This window comes from Zea mays, chromosome 9, assembly GCF_902167145.1.
Source record: "Zea mays cultivar B73 chromosome 9, Zm-B73-REFERENCE-NAM-5.0, whole genome shotgun sequence".
Lineage (NCBI taxonomy): Eukaryota > Viridiplantae > Streptophyta > Magnoliopsida > Poales > Poaceae > Zea > Zea mays.
Window position 1 is genome coordinate 32,754,825 of NC_050104.1, and position 20,086 is coordinate 32,774,910.

General features: G+C 45.9%; 2 protein-coding genes and 1 long non-coding RNA gene across 13 annotated transcripts; all 3 read left to right on the forward strand.

The window, feature by feature from the left end:
• Positions 1-672: 672 nt before the first annotated feature.
• On the forward strand, positions 673-3,124 carry LOC103639869 (dnaJ protein homolog 2). Its single transcript, XM_008662555.2, has 5 exons — positions 673-784; positions 1,350-1,416; positions 1,520-1,796; positions 1,909-2,107; positions 2,696-3,124. The coding sequence occupies exons 1-5, from the start codon at positions 673-675 to the stop codon at positions 3,013-3,015; spliced, it is 975 nt and encodes a 324-aa protein (XP_008660777.1). The 3' UTR covers positions 3,016-3,124.
• Positions 3,125-4,029: 905 nt separating this feature from the next.
• LOC100381274 (uncharacterized) lies at positions 4,030-12,715 on the forward strand. Of its 11 annotated transcripts, none has more exons than XM_035962303.1 (6): positions 4,030-4,342; positions 10,640-10,682; positions 10,827-10,945; positions 11,051-11,506; positions 11,596-11,655; positions 12,440-12,715. In XM_035962303.1, the coding sequence occupies exons 3-5, from the start codon at positions 10,929-10,931 to the stop codon at positions 11,612-11,614; spliced, it is 492 nt and encodes a 163-aa protein (XP_035818196.1). In that variant the 5' UTR covers positions 4,030-4,342; positions 10,640-10,682; positions 10,827-10,928; the 3' UTR covers positions 11,615-11,655; positions 12,440-12,715. The 11 variants fall into 11 exon arrangements, with proteins under 11 accessions (XP_035818196.1, XP_035818197.1, XP_035818199.1 ...); XM_035962304.1 differs by having other exon boundaries at positions 12,106-12,447; XM_035962306.1 differs by lacking the exon at positions 12,440-12,715 and adding an exon at positions 12,071-12,428.
• A 3,800-nt stretch (positions 12,716-16,515) lies between these two features.
• On the forward strand, positions 16,516-19,766 carry LOC103638213 (uncharacterized). Its single transcript, XR_558624.3, has 4 exons — positions 16,516-18,169; positions 18,243-18,553; positions 18,651-18,726; positions 18,924-19,766. It is a non-coding gene; the product is annotated as an uncharacterized lncRNA (long non-coding RNA).
• The last annotated feature ends 320 nt before the right edge of the window (positions 19,767-20,086 follow it).

The window sequence follows — 20,086 nt, forward strand, 5'->3', positions numbered from 1 at the left end:
ATAGCATTAAGCTATGGTGATTATCGTCTATCTTATTTGTCATATGTATTTAATAATGTTCATTTTGTACCGTTTTCATGCAGTTTATTTCTAAAAGAAACTGAGCATGAATCAATATGCTATCATTGCTGACTATATATTGGGATGTTTATCGTAGGTCTTCCTGTCTTTGAGATTTGATGGAGATATTGGAAAAGATGAGATTGAGGAGAAAGAGGTAAACCAAAGAGGAATAAACATTGGCAAAAATGAGGAGGTTCCAAAGCAATTGCCAGTTAGTAATAAGAAGAAAACCAGACATGAACTGATCTCAAAAGCTAGACAAGAGGTAACATCAGATAAGACATTATTTACTTGGAGGCTGTGTGAGTTTGTATAGTCATTTCCATTGTATTTTTGCAGGTTGATGCAGATCTTAGAGCAATTTCCTTCTCTCTTGATCCGAAGGAGAGAAAAGGGATAAAAAAGAAACAATTTCTGCTCTGTTTGAGACTTACTTTCGCATTCTGAAGCATAGATGACCACTTCCAATTCAAGGTCTGTCTTTGGTTTCTTTTGTTGTATCATAACTAATGATTCCTTTCTAGAATTATTTGGTTTGTCTTTTGTTCTGGATTTGACATATGTTGATTTAATGTCATGAAATTTCACTTCATTCTGGAATCGTGCGACATGGAGGCCATCATGGCAGGATACTTCAAGACACTCTTCCACCTCAACCCCGGCGGGATCCAGCCACACCCGCCGGCCACCTGCGATAGGGAGTCGCTCTTGAGGCCGCATGGTAGGGAGGCCTTGTCCTCTGCTGCTGGCACGCCGCTTGAAGCAGCTGCGGTTTCATAATTCATTCAGGCTTTGAACAAAACTTCTGAAACTGCAGAAAGAGTTTATAGTTCTACCAGATACTGATGCTTCAGCTTCACAGGATCAAATCACATCGCAGTAACTGCCATTTGCAAATTCTTATCTTGTCCATATGAGTCACTGGTTAATTATATTGGCAAGATCTGTGCTGCCAATGGTGATTATGATAGTCGCTTTGAATGAAGATATATTTGGTTCTGCTCAGTGTACCTAAACTAGAATACTTAGTGTAATAAATCGCTCCTGTTTGAACATGTAAATAAATTTTGTAAAGCAGTTGATAATGGCATGTGTTCTGTTCAATAGAATCCGTTACAGAGACATCTTTTGTCTGTGCTTATATACACCAGAACTGTCTGCAAATGAGACTTAATTCTTTATTTATGATATGTTTGTCTAACCGATGCTATATCCACGATTGCTATGTCAGAATAACCTTGGCATTTATATGGTTGCCAGAATCCATGTTGTGTGTAGCACTTGATTATGGCACAATGGCACATCAAAGAAGCTCTCTCTGTCCCGCAATGTCCTCTCCTCCAAGTGCAATGGGTAGGTCATCTGAATCCACAACACAAGGATGCCAAAAACTCAATTACAGTATGCTTTCTATATTAGATTCTTAGGATCTCATTGTGTGCTTGTAATCGTGCAGTAAGGGTTCCAAGTCTGGAGCTTCGTCGAGGTGTGCTGGTTGTCAATGTTCTGGCTTCAAGGTCCAAATCCGGCAGTTGGGACCTGGAATGATTCAGCAAATGCAACATCCTTGCAATGAGTGCAAGGGTTCTGGAGAGACCATCAGCGATAAAGATAGATGCCCACAATGCAAAGGTGATAAAGTCGTGTCGGAGAAGAAAGTTTTTGAAGTGGTAGTTGAGAAAGGTATGCAGAACGGACATAAGATCACATTCCCTGGCGAAGCTGATGAAGCGGTAATGACTCCTTAGTCCTCAGTTCTAAAGTTATTCCTCTGGCACAAACTAAACTTCTGTTCTAACTAATGTGTGCAACCTTGGGTTCTAACTATCTTGTGCTCATGTGCAGCCTGATACTGCCACTGGAGATATCATCTTTGTTCTCCAGCAAAAGGAGCATCCCAAGTTCAAGAGAAAGGGCGATGACCTCTTCTACGAGCACACACTGACCTTGATTGAATCTCTGTGTAGCTTCCAGTTTGTTCTGACTCACATGGATAACAGGCAAATGCTGATCAAATTGAACCATGGCGAAGTTGTGAAGCCTAGTGGGTGATTCTGACGTATGATTATGATTCTGCCTTCGTGATTTGGCCAATGCTCATTGATTACTTTAAATTTGTGCAGATTCTTTCAAGGCAATCAACGATGAAGGCATGCCCATGTATCAGAGGCCCTTCATAAAGGGCAAGCTGTACATCCACTTCTCAGTGGAGTTCTCGGACTACATCGTTACCTTTTAGTAAAACTAATATGGTATTCTTTTTATTTATTCTTTATATATTGGACGACTATTTATTCTTTATATATTGGACGACCTCAGTGAGTGAGACCCTACAAGATACATGAGCTTCATGTGTTCATCCGTATCTCCTGAAACTTTTCCCTATCCATAGTTCCATGTAGAGGTGGTGGTATGGCGAGCCGCGCCGGCTCGGCTTGGGTATCTGGCGAGCTCGGAAACCGGTTCAGTTTGACGGAGGCTCACGAGTCTACTACATTCAGTATCACAGTACATAGACACGTATATTTTATATAAAAATTATTGTATAGCCTGGTGGGTGATTCTGACGTATGATTATGATTCTGCCTTCGTGATTTGGCCAATGCTCATTGATTACTTTAAATTTGTGCAGATTCTTTCAAGGCAATCAACGATGAAGGCATGCCCATGTATCAGAGGCCCTTCATAAAGGGCAAGCTGTACATCCACTTCTCAGTGGAGTTCTCGGACTCGTTGAGCCCGGAGCAGTGCAAGGCCCTAGAGGTTGTTCTCCCGCCCAAGCCAGTATCACAGTACACTGACATGGAGCTGGACGAGTGTGAGGATACGATGCCCTACGACGTGAACATCGAAGAGGAGATGCGGAGGCGGCAGCAGCAGCACCAGGAGGCCTACGACGAGGACGATAATGTGCCAGGCGGTGGGCAGAGGGTGCAGTGCGCCCAGCAGTAGGCAGCTTGCGACAAATTTGTTGTTTCGCTTTGGGCGACTATTGAGTTTACCCGCTTGTATTGGTCTTATGATACTTCGGTTACAAGAGTGCAGTATTACTAAGGATTAGTTCCTATATAATGGCACATTGACACTAACATTGTTATGCATTTTAATGTACCCGTAGCAACGCACGGGCATAGACCTAGTTATGCTAAGATGAGAATAACAATACAAGTGATCCAATGAACCTTTTATATTTCTTATTTCTTGTATCTTCTATTGCTCTCACTATTTGGGTATTACACAGCTTTGTAACTTTGGGAGTGTTTGAATGCACTAGACTACAAGAGCTAATAGTTAACTACTAAAATTAATTAAAGGTATTCAAACAATCTAGCTAATAATTTAGCTACTAACTACTTTTATAAGATTAACTAATAGTTAGCTAGCTAATTTTACTAGCAGTTTTTTCGCGAGCTAACTATTAGCTTAGTACATTTAAACATTCTTTATTCACTGCTAATCCACTTCTAAGCTAGTTTAATTTGGAAGCCTCAAAAACCGACCGACTCACGTCACCTCGCACCCGTGTGAAAAAAACACCTTTGTGGTATAAGCAGCCTTTAGAAGCACACAAAAGGGAAATGGGGGTGTTTGGAATGGCTTTCAGTTCCAGTTTTAGTGTGGAGCTATAATTTATAATATTAATTTAGATAATTTAAAAATATTTTTAATTAAAAAATAAATAAAATAATTTATCTAAAAGTTTTATAAATTCTCGTGGCTTTAGCTTTACGATTTTCTGGAGCACCTGGGCTCTATATGTGATAACTCTAACTTTAAAAAATTTAGTAAAGTTGGTGGAACAGGTAATTAGGTGCTTCAGGAAATCGTAGAGCTAAAACTGTAAGACTTTAGAAAACATTTAGATAAGTCATTTTATTTATTATTTAGATTAAAAATATTTTTGAACTAATTAAAACTACACCGGGCTGAAATATGGAGCCATCTCAACTTGTTTTACTAGCTCCACCATTTTTTTTGGAGTGGACCCAATTCCAAAGAGGGCCGAATTATCATCCGGTTCGGACCGGTTTTCACGCCTCCGAAGGCCGGGCAGGCAGGCAGCACCCGCGGAGACGCGGAGCCTCCACTCCTCGTATCGCTTCCTCCTCTGGATCTAGCCGACGCCGCCCTCATCCTGTCACCCACCGACGTCGCCGTCGCCGTCGCCACCTATATCACCCACCGCCTCTGAAGAAGAAGACGCGGATCCGAGGGTAGTTAACTGCTGAAGAAGAAGATCCGGTACGGAGAAGACGCGGAGCAGTACTTCTCCGATCTGGTGAGCTTCCACCCATTTTGGATTCTGTCCGTCGCCGGCGCGCGGACCTCCCTCCTCCTCTCTTGGTCCGCCGCCTGTTCATCCCGCCCGCGCCTCCTGGGGCTTCCTATCCACCTCCGCTCGAACGGCCTCCCTCACCTCGCTGCCGGTCGCGGGCAGGCGGCGGCTCCAGGTGCTCATGGCCCGGCCGGAGTCCACATCTTAACGAAGGAAATTCTGGTGTTATTTAAACTCCAAAGGAACAAATCAATGTGCATGTGCTTGGATTTCGGAATCGTCTTTCCAGTTTCTTACAATATAATAGTAGTTGCTGTTCGATAATTCACCAACTGATGTCGATGTCATGTACGGCCGCCCCTACGTCAGGCAACGGCGTACCCGTGACATACGGCGTGCGCGTGAGCGCGCTGAACACGCCCAAGAGGCAACAGCCGCAGGTTCCATTGGATAAGATCGGGAAATCACCACTACGAGCGTCGGCCAGCAGCAGATCAGGGCGCAGGAATAGCTGCAGTTGCTAGTAGCTAGAAAATTGGAGGTTTGTTTAGAAGATAAGCTCACGGCCAGCAACAGATCAGAGCTGGCCGCTGCTAGCAAATAGGGATAAGTTGTTAAGAAGTTGTTTAGGAAGATAAGTATAGAGAAGAAATAGGAGTTGGTTTGGCTGGCCTGGCTATATATAAAGCAGGCGGTTCTTTTAATAAGGCAAGCATGAATTATATCCCAAATCTCTTCTTCTCTGTTAAGCCTACGGTTGAGGGGAATAACCTCACCGGAGAAGACGGCCGACGGCTACGAGCTGCGTAGCCGCGGTCCGGCCACCCAAGGGCTCGACGCCCTTGACAACTTGGTATCGCGATCCCGGCGATCCTCTCCCACTCGCTCCAATCCTTCATCCACAGCCGCTGCAACCCACACCAGCCCTCCACCTTCACCCCAATCTTCCACCGACTCGGCCCTGCAACCAGCCACCATGGCCGAGCCGTCCATGCAGGACGTGATGGAGATGCTTAGGGCCATCACCACCAAGATGTCCACCATGGAGGCTGACATGGCCGCCATGAAGGAAAAGTCGGCGTCGACGTCGGATTACGGCGCCGGGGGACGCGCAGAGATGCCGCGCGATCTGGATCGCCCACCTAAATTTCAGAAGCTGGACTTCCCACGCTACGACGGCAAGTCCGATCCTATGCTCTTCCTCAACAAGTGTGAGTCGTATTTCCGCCAGCAGCGCACCATGGGGGAGGAGCGCGTTTGGATGGCCTCATACAACCTGGAGGACGTCGCGCAGCTGTGGTACATCCAACTCCAGGAGGACGAGGGCACGCCAACCTGGGGACGGTTCAGGGACCTCCTCAACTTACGGTTTGGACCTCCCCTCCGTTCGGCCCCGCTGTTCGAGCTCGCAGAATGCAGGCGCACAGGGACCGTGGAAGAGTATGCAAATAGATTCCAGGCCCTTCTCCCTCGCGCCGGTCGTCTCGACGAACACCAGCGCGTCCAGCTCTTCACCGGCGGCCTGCTGCCACCACTCAGCCATGCCGTTCGCATCCACAACCCGGAGTCGCTCGCATCAGCCATGAGCCTGGCGCGCCAAGTGGAGTTGATGGAGGCCGACCGGCTGGTGCAGCCTGCACCTCGGGCGCCCTCGCGCGGTCTGCTGTCCGCACCGGCGCCACGTCCAGCGCTTCCAGCGCCCCAGCAGCCGCTGGCGCTCCCTGCACCACCGAGGGCCACCCAGCAGGGCCGTGGCGAGGACAATCAACGGCGCCTCACCCCCGACGAGATGGCGGAGCGGCGCCGCATGGGCCTCTGTTTTAACTGCAATGAAAAGTACACGCGTGGCCACAACCGGTTTTGCAGACGCATTTTTTTCATGGAGGGCGTGGAGATTGAAGACACTAACGACGAGCCTCCGGACGCTGACGGTGAGGCCCCCTGTTTCTCCCTGCAGGCCCTGGCCGGGGTGCCTGTGGCTGACACCATGCAGATCGCCGTCGCGCTTGGTGCCGCCTCGCTGGTCGCCCTCCTCGATTCCGGCAGCACCCACAACTTCATATCCGAGGCGGCGGCGCGGCGCACGGGTCTGCCCCTTCACCAGCGGCCACGTCTCACCGCCATGGTCGCCAACGGCGAGCGCGTCACCTGCGCCGGGGTCCTCCGTGACGCCCCCCTCACCATCGACGGTACCCCGTTCCCGGCCGATCTCTACGTCATGCCGCTCGCTGGGTACGATGTCGTCCTCGGCACACGGTGGCTGGGCGCGCTGGGTCCTATTGTGTGGGACCTGGGCAGCCGGCGCATGAAGTTCCAATTCCAGGGGCGCCCGATATGCTGGACCGGCGTCTCGGCTGCCAGTCCCACAGCAATCAGCGCCACGGTGGCGAGCGAGCAGTTCCTCGACGCACTCCTGGACTCCTTCAGTTCCGTCTTCGCCGAGCCGACCGGTCTGCCACCGCAGCGCGCCCACGACCACCGCATCACCCTGACGCCGGGCGCGCAGCCTGTGGCAGTCCGGCCATACCGGTACCCGGCTGCCCACAAAGACGAGCTGGAACGCCAGTGCGCCGCCATGATGGAGCAAGGGATCGTACGACGCAGCGACTCGCCCTTCTCGTCGCCGGTCCTCCTCGTCAAGAAGCCCGACGGGTCCTGGCGCTTTTGCGTTGATTACCGCGCCCTCAACGCGCTCACGGTGAAGGACGCCTTTCCCATTCCCGTGGTCGACGAGCTGCTGGACGAGCTCCATGGGGCACGGTACTTCTCCAAGCTGGACCTGCGTTCGGGGTACCACCAAGTGCGCATGCGTCCGGAAGATATTCACAAGACGGCGTTCCGCACTCACGATGGGCTGTACGAGTTCCTGGTGATGGCGTTCGGCCTCTGCAACGCGCCAGCAACGTTCCAGGCGCTCATGAACGACGTGCTCCGCCCGTTTCTCCGCCGGTTCGTCCTTGTCTTTTTTGACGATATTCTCATATACAGCAAGACATGGGCAGACCATCTTCGACACCTCCGCGCCGTGCTCGACGAGCTGCACCGCCACCACCTCTTCGTCAAGCGTACAAAGTGTGCGTTCGCTGCCCCGTCCGTCGCCTACCTGGGCCACGTAATCTCGGCGGCGGGTGTGGCCATGGACCCAGCCAAGGTGCAGGCCATCGTCGACTGGCCAGCTCCACGCTCGGTACGCGCGGTGCGTGGCTTCCTCGGATTGGCGGGCTACTACCGCAAATTCGTGCACAACTACGGGCCGATGGCGGCCCCGCTGACCGCGCTCCTCAAGAAGGATGGCTTCGCCTGGGATGACGGGGCGGCTGCGGCATTCGCGGCCCTCAAGGCCGCAGTCACATCTGCTCCGGTGCTGGCCATGCCGGACTTCGCGAAGATATTCATCGTCGAGTGTGACGCATCGTCACATGGGTTCGGCGCCGTGCTGGTACAGGAGGGCCATCCAGTGGCATTCTTTAGCAGACCCATCGCCCCCCGGCATCGCGCTCTCGCGGCCTACGAGCGTGAGCTCATCGGCCTCGTCCAGGCGGTGCGGCACTGGCGGCCGTATCTCTGGGGTCGGCAGTTCGTTGTCAAGACCGATCACTATAGCTTGAAATACTTGCTCGACCAGCGCCTGGCCACGATCCCACAACATCATTGGGTCGGGAAGCTGTTGGGCTTTGACTTCTCTGTTGAGTACAGGTCGGGTGCGACTAACGTCGTGGCGGACGCGCTCTCTCGCCGAAACACCGAGGAAGGTGAGCTGTTGGCTATCTCGGCGCCCCGTTTCGACTTCATCAGCCGCTTGCGCCATGCCCAGGCCATGGATCCCGCCTTGGTGGCTGTCCACGATGAGGTACGCGCCGGCACACGCGCTGCCCCGTGGGCCGTGACGGACGGCATGGTCACATTCGACGGGCGCCTCTACATCCCCGCCGCCTCCCCTCTACTGCCGGAGATCGTTACCGCTGTCCACGCAGACGGCCACGAGGGCGTTCACCGCACACTCCACCGGCTGCGCCGCGACTTTCACTTCCCCAACATGAGGCGCATGGTGCAGGACTTTGTGCGGGCGTGCGCAACTTGCCAGCAGTACAAGTCGGAGCACCTTCATCCCGCCGGCCTGCTGCACCCCCTTCCGATCCCCTCCGTCGTCTGGGCGGACATTGGCCTCGACTTCGTGGAGGCGCTGCCCCGCGTGCACGGCAAGACGGTGATCCTGTCCGTCGTCGATCGCTTCAGCAAGTATTGCCACTTCATTCCACTGGCGCACCCGTACACCGCTGAGTCCGTGGCACAGGCATTCTTCACCGACATCGTCAGGCTGCACGGGGTACCGCAGTCCATTGTCTCCGACCGAGACCCGGTGTTCACGTCCTCTTTCTGGAGTGAGCTCATGAGGCTCATGGGAACAAAGCTACTCATGTCCTCGGCATTCCACCCACAGTCCGACGGCCAGACGGAGGCGGCAAATCGCGTCATTGTGATGTACCTGCGCTGCTTCACGGGAGATCGTCCCCGGCAATGGCTGCGCTGGCTGCCATGGGCTGAGTACATCTACAACACCGCGTACCAGACTTCCCTCCGTGACACGCCATTCCGGGTGATCTACGGCCGTGAACCACCCTCAATCCGTTCTTACGAACCGGGCGAGACAAGGGTCGAGGCGGTAGCTCAAGAGATGGAGGCAAGGGAGGCCTTCCTCGCGGACGTACGCTACCGCCTCCAGCAGGCGCAGTCCGCACAGAAGCACCACTACGACAAGTCGCACCGGCTGGTAACCTACCAGGTTGGCGACTGGGCTCTTCTACGGCTACGCCAGCGCGCAGCTGCCTCACTGCCGCGCACGGTAGCAGGGAAGCTCAAGCCCCGTTACGTCGGGCCGTACCGCGTCTCGGAGTTGATCAACGACGTGGCTGTACGCTTGGAGCTTCCCGCCGGCGCTCGTCTTCATGATGTGTTCCACATTGGCGTGCTAAAAAAGTTTGTGGGAGCGCCACCATCGTCGCCACCCGCCCTGCCTCCGACCATCGATGGTGCGGTGGTGCCGGAACCAGCCCGGGTGGTGCGGGCTCGCCTGGCACGCGGTGTCCGCCAGGTGCTTGTTCAGTGGCACGGCGAGCCGGCCGAGTCTGCGACTTGGGAGGACGTCGACAACTTCCGCACCCGGCATCCAGCGTTCCAGCTCGAGGACGAGCTGGTCTTCGAGGAGGGGAGAGATGTCATGTACGGCCGCCCCTACGTCAGGCAACGGCGTACCCGTGACATACGGCGTGCGCGTGAGCGCGCTGAACACGCCCAAGAGGCAACAGCCGCAGGTTCCATTGGATAAGATCGGGAAATCACCACTACGAGCGTCGGCCAGCAGCAGATCAGGGCGCAGGAATAGCTGCAGTTGCTAGTAGCTAGAAAATTGGAGGTTTGTTTAGAAGATAAGCTCACGGCCAGCAACAGATCAGAGCTGGCCGCTGCTAGCAAATAGGGATAAGTTGTTAAGAAGTTGTTTAGGAAGATAAGTATAGAGAAGAAATAGGAGTTGGTTTGGCTGGCCTGGCTATATATAAAGCAGGCGGTTCTTTTAATAAGGCAAGCAGGAATTATATCCCAAATCTCTTCTTCTCTGTTAAGCCTACGGTTGAGGGGAATAACCTCACCGGAGAAGACGGCCGACGGCTACGAGCTGCGTAGCCGCGGTCCGGCCACCCAAGGGCTCGACGCCCTTGACAGTCAGCTTGGATACAGTTACACTAGTATGGTACCTTTGCTGGACACATTCTTAGTGGTTTTATAATCAGATAGTCAGGTCTACACTTACAGAAAAAGACATCATGAAGCCTAAGTCCTAGACTTGTGGTGGAGGCACAACGAATGACTATCTCTGTTTCTGGATTTTAACATATCTGTACAAATATCAGAAAACAATGAACATTCAGATTGTTGACACTTAAAAAATATTGTAAGTGGCTTTCTCTGTTTCATTGCCATTTTCTAACCTGTTCATATTGGAGCAAAATTTTACATATGTAAAAAAAAGAGAGATCTTCATTTTCTGGATTCGAACATCTGAAGGTGTTCCCCATCCATCTGGATGCACATTAATGGAAAGTATGGTTAATTTCTACTGCATTTTAAACTTTATGCTTCCTGATGCTAAATGAACTTGGCATTACTACATAGATAATTTACATAGCCTTATGAGCAGATACATAATTAAATGACTATGCAATGTTGCATATTGATTTTCGATATTGATGTGTGTTGCATGAAATGTTGCATATTGATTTTCGATATTGATGTGTGTTGCAGGATGTTGGTAAGGTTCATCCTGATTTGAACGGCAATCTCACTGGTATGTCCTTCCGTGTACTCGAACCGATGAACAGCTAGCATTTCTTGGTTTTGAATTGATACGTCCTGCATACTATACTGATAATTATATATCTGAATGCCAAGCTAGTCATGATAATTATATCTCTCTCTCTATATATACTAGATAACGAGTTCCTGGGAGGAGGAAGCTAGACAATTTCTGTTAGAGGAGGAAGAAGAGGATGATGAACTCTTATTAGTACTTGTCCCTGCTATTCTCTCGGCCATGCAAGAAGAGAAAAGGTCAGTCCATACTCCTCTTATTGGTGCTGTGAAGATTAAGGAAGTTTTAGAAGGGCATGAAATTTGGAGCAAAGTTGAGTTTAGTATGGTGTCGGTTATTTTCAGAGCCATAGTAGCATCTGCTGTTGAACCGGTGCAACATGTACCAAGAGCGGGCAGCGAGATCAATGTTGCTGGGCCAAGTGTGGGCAGTGAGACTAATGTTGATGGACTAATGTTGGATCAAGAGGCTTGTGAAGTTCAGTCTCCACCTTCTGTTACGTCAGTATATAGAAGTGGGAAAAAGCGGAAGAAAAGTCAAGTTGCAAGTGTTCTGGATGACTATTTGGAGCACAAGAAGAAGCAAACACAGAAGATTATGGAGGTGTTACTTGAGAAGAAGAGTCGTGAAGAGGAGTACTCTATCGAGAGGTGTCTCGACACAGTTGATGTTATGGAGGACTTGACGGATGAGGAGAAGGCCCTTGCAGCAGAGGTGTTCAAGAATGAATTGAATCGGGAGATGTTTGTGATGCAAAAAAATGTAAACGTGCGACTGATTTGGCTTCGGAGGAAGATAAGGTACGTGTATATCTATGGCCTTCCCTGTCTGAAAACAGTGGTAAACTGTGGAAAAAAAACTTATGTATTTACTTGCTTTCTAATTTCAGTAGGATTGCATCTACCTGAGAGATGGACAATGTGCGACTGATGGTTCTGTGCAAACATAGGTATGCCTCATTTCAGTAGGTATGGCTTCGTTACAGCTGTTCTGTATTCTTAATAATAACTGACGGCATATGTGTTGGCCTTGTTTAACCATACCAGATATACCTTGCTCTCCATCTATAGTATTTATCTACTTGATGTTGTCGCCTTTGCTCTCCAAGTACTATTTGATTCTATGTAAAAGACAGTTAATGACATCTGTTGTAGCTACATAAGGTCTATTATGTGCAACATTAATATCCATTAGCAGAATTATTTGTCTATGCATCACTCCTAGCAGTGTATTTGAGATTAGGGACCGCTATAATAAAATTTTGATAGGGCCGGAGTTTCGCGTGTCGTTGCTTCTATTTCTATCTGATCAGATTTGGTCCTGACGCTGGTTTTGAATAGTTATGCCACTATATGTATCTACAGATAAGGTGATCATAGTTATCAGATTTTCTGATTAGTCTGCAGATAGATAAATGGTAGGACTGGAGTTATCGGCATAAATGGTTACTGTTGATGATTGTGTCAAGAAGTTAGCTAGAATTGTCCGTGAGAAACTAGGACCTAAGAATGCAATCTTCACCAAAGCAGCAGATACCATGGATCTCAGAACGCATAGCTTGGAGTTTGCTTGTGTCCAACAGAACATCAATAATCATTTGGAATATTTGTTTTTTCAGTTTTATATTTTTCCCTGTGGAACTCATGAAGCTGAAATAGACCGTGTGTTGTCAGGACAGAGTATTTTTGGTGCACAGATATTTGTTACAGAGTTTTTTTTTTTGAAAATTTCAGATCTTTGCTACAGAGCTGTTCTGCGACCGCAATGTCAAACGATTGCAGGTAGTACGTATTGAGCCCCAATTGGTCAGCAGGTGTGTTGTCAACCAAACGGACACAGGTTACATGAGTCCCTTGGGGCAGCACCACCACCACCACCACACGGGGGACAATCATGCAGGTATTCCCCCACCGGTGGTGGCTGGACCTGGATGACAGCCAAACGAGGCCTAAACGTAAATTTCTTGTGCATTGTAATGCAACTACAATTATTTGACCATACTTGCACAATCAGATTCCAGAACAACTGGGCAATGGGCCAATTGAGGCGGAGCCCCTTAAGGCCCAGTTCGGTTAGGAGTGGATTGAGGGTGATTGGAGGGGATTCAATCCTCTTCTATACAAATTTATATAGAAGGGGATTGAATCCCCTCCAATCCCCCTTAAACCCCTTCAAACCGAACAAGCCCTAAGGCCGCGCTCGTTTGCTTAGGTTCGAAAACAGGCATGTATTTAGAGTGGATTCAGGTGGTTCACTGAAACATGGTCGGTTATAGATCCGGCTCTGGAATGAAACCTGATGACCTCTTCGTTTCAGCCAGGACTAATTCCATTCCATACAATTCACTTCTACCCACTTCCGTTCGGCAGGCTCCCTGCAGTTCACTTCGGTTCCATCCATGCAGTCAAACAAGTTCAATGCTAAGACATATTAGAGTCACATTCAATGCTAAGACATCAAAGAGTGAGCTAGTTCACTCTAGACATATCCAAGAGTGAACTGGTAGTTTTTCTAAGACATATCAAAGGTGCTAAGACAACAATTCAAAGCTGCTAAGACAACAAGTGATCCTAAATGTAGTTTTTTTTGTAAGACATATCGAATACACTTGTTTGACAAATCAAATATCAAGTGAACTGTTTGACAGCAATTTCCAATACTTGGCTTCCCAATACTATCCATATCGAAGCTGCTAAGATATCTCATTTCTTAGCCAAATCAAAGCCGATTCTTGATCTGCTTCACAAGCACATATGAAAGTTTCTCTGTTCTCTTTGCTCTTGGGGAAGATTAAATATGCCTTTGCCTTCTCCACTTTGGTCACTTCTTCTATTGTGTTCATAACTGATATGCACCTTTTGATGGAGAAATCATCACTTTGAGTTACCTCCATTTCTCTTGCCTCCTTTTCTCTTGCAGATTCATATTCTACTTGCTTGCTCCTCATTTCTAGGTATCTGTCCATCATATTTTCTATGTTGTCACTCTTTCTAAGCTTCTTTGATTCCTTGTTTGTTTCTTGACGCAACATGTATTTGTTGTCCACTTTCTTCATCTCGCGATAGAGTATTAGCCCTTCCTTGAAACACATCTTCATTCCTTTCATTGAGTGCATCATCAACTTCATCATCTACATCATGAACAACATTCAAATCAAAGCCTTGTGGCCCATCTTCTACATCCTGAAGTTGCTCATTCAGCTCTTCCTCTTGCGGTGCCTCAAGAGAAGTGCAACTCTAAGTCCCTTCAGCCAAGTGTCCTACATAATAACAAGGAAATATGAATTGAGCAAACTGAGCACATGCATAAATATGAGTTCTATTTGCTGCTAATATAAGTTTGTTGCTAGAACTTTGTCGCTAATATAAGTTTTCTGCTAATTTAACTACGCATGGCTAACAGGTGCACAAATTTGCACTAGTCAAAGAACAATAAGGTTTATGTTGTTTGGAAACTTACCATCATAAAGCTCTCCCAAAGCATCAAAGAGCGGGAAACTTGCCTTGTTGTTGTTAAACTTCTTGATTTTAGGGAACGTCTGCACAATTAAAGAAAACATTGATTAAATATGAGGTTATTACTGTGAGGTTATCCCACAAAACTAATTTGATGATGAACTTCAAGAAATCACTTACCACCATGAGATTCTCCCACAAAGTTGGTGGTCCTTCAACCATATTTCTTTTCTCATTCTAGCTCGATCCGCTCTGTTGCCTTGCTGCTTTGAGCATCTTATAGTCTCTCTTCAACTGACCTTCTTTATCCTGAATTCGAGCCATTGTAAAGGATACATATTTGTTCCTCACATGAAACTCCTTGACCATCCTATTCCACCCTTTAGAGTTCCAACCATTGTCACCTCTATAGCCACTATCTTTAAATTCATGGAGAATGTTAACAAGGGACCTCTCAAGGCCTGGATTCCAATCCGCTCTTTGTTTCACTACTACATAAACAATGGTCACACATTAGTAATACAAAACTTACAAGAAAACATGAAGAAACATTGAACACAATACCTCTTGTAGAACCACCACTCTTTTTGCCCCCACTACATTTAGGAGAAGACCTTTTTTAGTAGCACTTGTTGTGGGAATGAACCTTCGCAACTTTGGGGAACTACTCATGTTGAACCTTGGAGAGCCTTTTCTAGCCATAGCTTGTGAAAGAAAAAACTTATTATATGTTACAATATTACTAACTTAATGTTTATATGTTATAATACTAACTTATTACATGTCACAATACTAAATTATTACATCTTGTTCAACCACGAAAATACTAATTTAAATGTTGTTGATATTCAATCCACATTTCTTGGGCAATGATATCTCTTAAACTATTGCCTTGTGTAGTGCCTAGGTCATTCATCTGATCACCACTTGTTAGAGCAACAAAGTTTGATTGATCGATATTATCTGGTTGATGATCTAGCCATTCCTCATCGCCATGAAGTGATCGAATTAGATTATGGAAGATGGCAGCAGCCATAGGTATCTTTACTTGATTTTCCAGTGTGTGGAACGTGGAAACTTTTAGAATGGGGAAGCGCTTCTTAAGCACCCAAAGCCCTTTCCACATGATTTCTCAGTAGTGCGTGGCGGTGGTTGAAGAGCTCCTTTGGGTTCTGTGGTCTTCGATGTCCAGCTCCAAATTCTTTAAAGTGGTATCGAACTCCTCGGTATGGAGCGAGAAAAGATAGAGTATTTGCATACCCTCCATCAACTAGATAGAATTTCCTGAAGGTACCTGGAAACCCTTGCTCATAGTTGATCTTAGCACTCTAGAATCTGTAGCTGATCCCTCCCATCCACTAGAAACAAAAGTGATGTTGAGATCAAAGTCACATACCACCATCACATTTATGATGAGTGTTCCCTTTCGATTTTGAAAAGGAGAATGTTTCTCAGGAGATATGGAAATAGGAATATGAGTTCCATCAATAGCACCGAGACAATTCTTAAAGAATGGATAGAATCTAGGATTATCTTGAATTTTTGATGCACTTGATTAGGATCAGGAGGCTGAATGAAACGACGAGAGAGGATAGGAATGACCTTCGTAAAGAAGTGGTTGATGTGATGATGTAAGGTGTCATTACTATGCCCAAAGTACACTTAAAGATCTTGATATGAGGCATTGTGACTTAGCATGTATAAGAAGAACCCCAACTTCTCCTCGACCGCGATTCTTGTATCAACGATGAATCTTCTCCTTCTAAGATAAGTTGCTAGCTCTCTAAAGATGTGTGGTTCCATCCTAAATGTAACTTGTCAGTTCTTGACATGTCCCTCAAGGAGTCTTTGAAGCTTAACCTCGCCTGTCTCATATGATGTTTGACGTTTCTTCTTTTGCCCCCCACCTCTAGTTGAACCCATCAGATATAAGGTAGGGAAAATAAACAACAACATGTCATCATCTTCTTCTTCCGTCCTCTTTCTAATATGATCTCGCAATGACATACTCATTGTAGAACTAAAGAATATAGATTTATTGTCAGGTAGAAGTTAAATAATAAAATGGAATTAAAGCAAATCATGTATCATTTCAAAAGTACAAGTAACAAGGACTAATTTAAACCATATATACGTACAAATAATTTAATACCTTTTGGAGTTGGTACCGGATCCCAAGAGGGAGGAGGTTCACCTTCCCCAACTATAATTGGTGTTGTAGGGATCTTCATGTAACAACTCAAATAAGTAGCTGACATACATGATGTTTGTTTATTTTCCCCGCCTTATATCCCCAACTATAATTGGTCTTGTAGCTGGTATACTTATGTGAGTTGTTACATGTAGATCTCTACAACACCAGTTATAGTTGGGGAAGGTGAACCTCCTCCCTCTTAGAATCCGGTACCAACTCCAAAAGGTATTAAATTCTTTGTACGTATATATGGTTTACTTTAGTCCTTGTTACTTGTACTTTTGAAATGATACATGATTTGCTTTAATTCTATTTTATTATTTAACTTCTAGCTGACAATAAATCTATATTCTTTAGTTCTACAATGAGTATGTCATTGCGAGATCATATTAGAAAGAGGAGGGAAGAAGAAGATGATGACATGATGTTGTTTATTTTCCCTGCCTTATCTGATGGGTTCAACTAGAGGTGGGGGACAAAAGAAGAAACACCATACATCAGATGAGACAGGAGAGGTTAAGGTTCAAAGACTCCTGGAGGGACATGTCAAGAACTGACAAGTTACATTTAGGATGGAACCACACATCTTTAGAGAGCTGGCAACTTATCTTGGAAGGAGAAGAATTGTCGTTGATACAACGATCACGGTCGAGGAGAAGTTGGGGTTCTTCTTATACATGCTAAGTCACAATGCCTCATATCAAGATCTTCAAGTGTACTTTGGGCATAGTAATGACACCTTCCATCATCACATCAACCACTTCTTTACGAAGGTCATTCCTATCCTCTCTCGTCGTTTCAATCAGCCTCCTGATCCTAATCAAGTGCATCAAAAAATTCAAGATAATCCTAGATTCTATCCATTCTTCAAGAATTGTCTCGGTGCTATTGATGGAACACATATTCCTATTTCCATATCTTCTGAGAAACATTCTCCTTTTCGAAATCGGAAGGGAACACTCAGTATAAATGTGATGGTGGTATGTGACTTTGATCTCAACATCACTTTTGTTTCTAGTGGATGGGAGGGATCAACTATAGATTCTAGAGTGCTAAGATCAGCTATGAGCAAGGGTTTCTAGGTACCTTCAGGAAAATTCTATCTAGTTGATGGAGGGTATGCAAATACTCCATCTTTTCTTGCTCCATACCGAGGAGTTCGGTACCACTTGAAAGAATTTGGAGCTAGACATCGAAGACCATAGAACCCAAAGGAGCTCTTCAACCACCGCCACACACTACTAAGGAATCATGTGGAAAGGGCTTTGGGGGTGCGTAAGAAGCGCTTCCCCATTCTAATAGTTGCCACATTCCACACACTGGAAAATCAAGTAAAGGTACCTATGGCTGCTGCCATCTTCCATAATCTAATTCGATCACTTCATGGCGACGAGGAATGGCTAGATCATCAACCAGATAATATCGATCAATCAAACTTTGTTGCTCTAACAAGTGGAGATCAGATGAATGACCCATGCACTACACAAGACAATAGTTTAAGAGATATCATCGCCCAGGAAATGTGGATTGAATATCAACAACATTTAAATTAGTATTTTCGTGGTTGAACAAGATGTAATAATTTAGTATTGTGACATGTAATAAGTTAGTATTATAACATATAAACATTAATTTAGTAGTATTGTAACTTATAATAAGTTTTTTCTTTGACAAGCTATGGCTGGAAAAGGCTCTCCAAGGTTCAACATGAGCAGTTCCCCAAAGTTGCGAAGGTTCATTCCCACAACAAGTGCTACTAAAAAGGCCTTCTCCTAAATGCAGTGGGGCAAAAAAGAGTGGTGGTTCTACAAGAGGTATTGTGTTCAATGTTTCTTCATGTTTTCTCGTATGTTTTGTATTACTAATGTGTGACCATTGTTTATGTAGTAGTGAAACAAAGAGCGGATTGGAATCCTGGCCATGAGAGGTCCCTTGTTAACATTCTCCATGAATTTAAAGATAGTGGCTATAGAGGTGACAATGGTTGGAGCTCTGAAGGGTGGAATAGGATGGTCAAGGAGTTCCATGTGAGGAACAAGTATGTATCCTTTACAATGGATCGGATTCAGGATAAAGAAGGTCAGTTGAAGAGAGACTATAAGATGCTCAAAGCAGCAAGGCAACAAAGTGGATCGAGCTGGAATGAGAAAAGAAATGTGGTTGAAGGACCACCAACTTTGTGGGAGAATCAAATGGTGGTAAGTGATTTCTTGAAGTTCATTATCAAATTATTTTTGTGGGATAACCTCATAGTAATAACCTCATATTTAATCAATGTTTTCTTTAATTGTGCAGACATTCCCTAAAATCAAGAAGTTTAACAACAAGGCAACTTTCCCGCTCTTTGATGCTTTGGGAGAGCTTTATGATTGTAAGTTTCCAAACAACATAAACCTTACTCTTCTTTGACTAGTGCAAATTTGTGCACCTGTTAGCCATGCATAGTTAAATTAGCAGAAAACTTATATTAGCGGCAAAGTTCTAGCAACAAACTTATATTAGCAGCAAATAGAACTCATATTTATGCATGTGCTCAGTTTGCTCAATTCATATTTCCTTATTATTTAGGACACTTGGCTAGAGGGACTTGGTGTTGCACTTCCATTGAGGCACCGTAAGAGGAAGAACTGAATGAGCAACTTTAGGATGCAGAAGATGGACCACAAGGCTTTGATCTGAATGATGTTCATGATGTAGATGATGAAGTTGATGATACACTCAATGAAAGGAATGAAGATGTGCTTCAAGGAAGGGCTAATACTCTATCGCAAGATGAAGAAAGTGGACAACAAATACCTGTTGCATCAAGAAACAAACAAGAAAAGGAATTAAAGAAGCTTAGAAAGAGTGACAACATAGAAAATATGATGGGAAGATACCTAGAAATGAGGAGCAAGCAAGTAGAATATGAATCTGCAAGAGAAAAGGAGGCAGAGAAATGGAGGTAACTCAAAGTGATGATTTCTCCATCAAAAGGTGCACATCAGTTATGAACACAATAGAAGAAGTGACCAAACTGGAGAAGGCAACGACATATTCAATCTTCGTCGAGAGCAAAGAGAACATAGAAACTTTCATATGTGCTTGTGAAGCAGATTAAGAATCGGCTTTGATTTGGCTAAGAAATGAGATGTCTTAGCAGCTTCGATATGGATAGTATTGGGAAGCAAAGTATTGGAAATTGCTATCAAACAGTTCACTTGATATTTGATATGTCAAACAAGTGTATTCGATATGTCTTACAAAAAATTGTTTAGGATCACTTGTATTAGCAGCTTTGAATTGTTGTCTTAGCACCTTTGATATGTCTTAGCAAAAACTGCCAGTTCACTCTTTGATATGTCTAGATTGAACCAATTCACTCTTTGATGTCTTAGACTGAATGTGACTCTGATATGTCTTAGCATTGAACTTGTTTGACTGCATGGATGGAACCGAAGTGAAACTGTACGGAGCCACCTACCGAACGGAAGTGGGTAGAAGTGAACTGCATGGAATGGAATTAGTCCTGGCTAAAACGAATAGGCCATCAGGTTTCATTCCAGAGCGAGCCGAGCTGAGCTCGGCTCGGCTCGGCTCAGCCATTTCACGAGTTGAGGAACCAGACTCGGCTCGGCTCACGAGCACACCCTGATATTATATAATTGCATTATATAGTGAATTATTAGTATATAAATATGAAATATATAGATATCATTCATTATTATGGGGAATCTAAATTATTAGTTGTC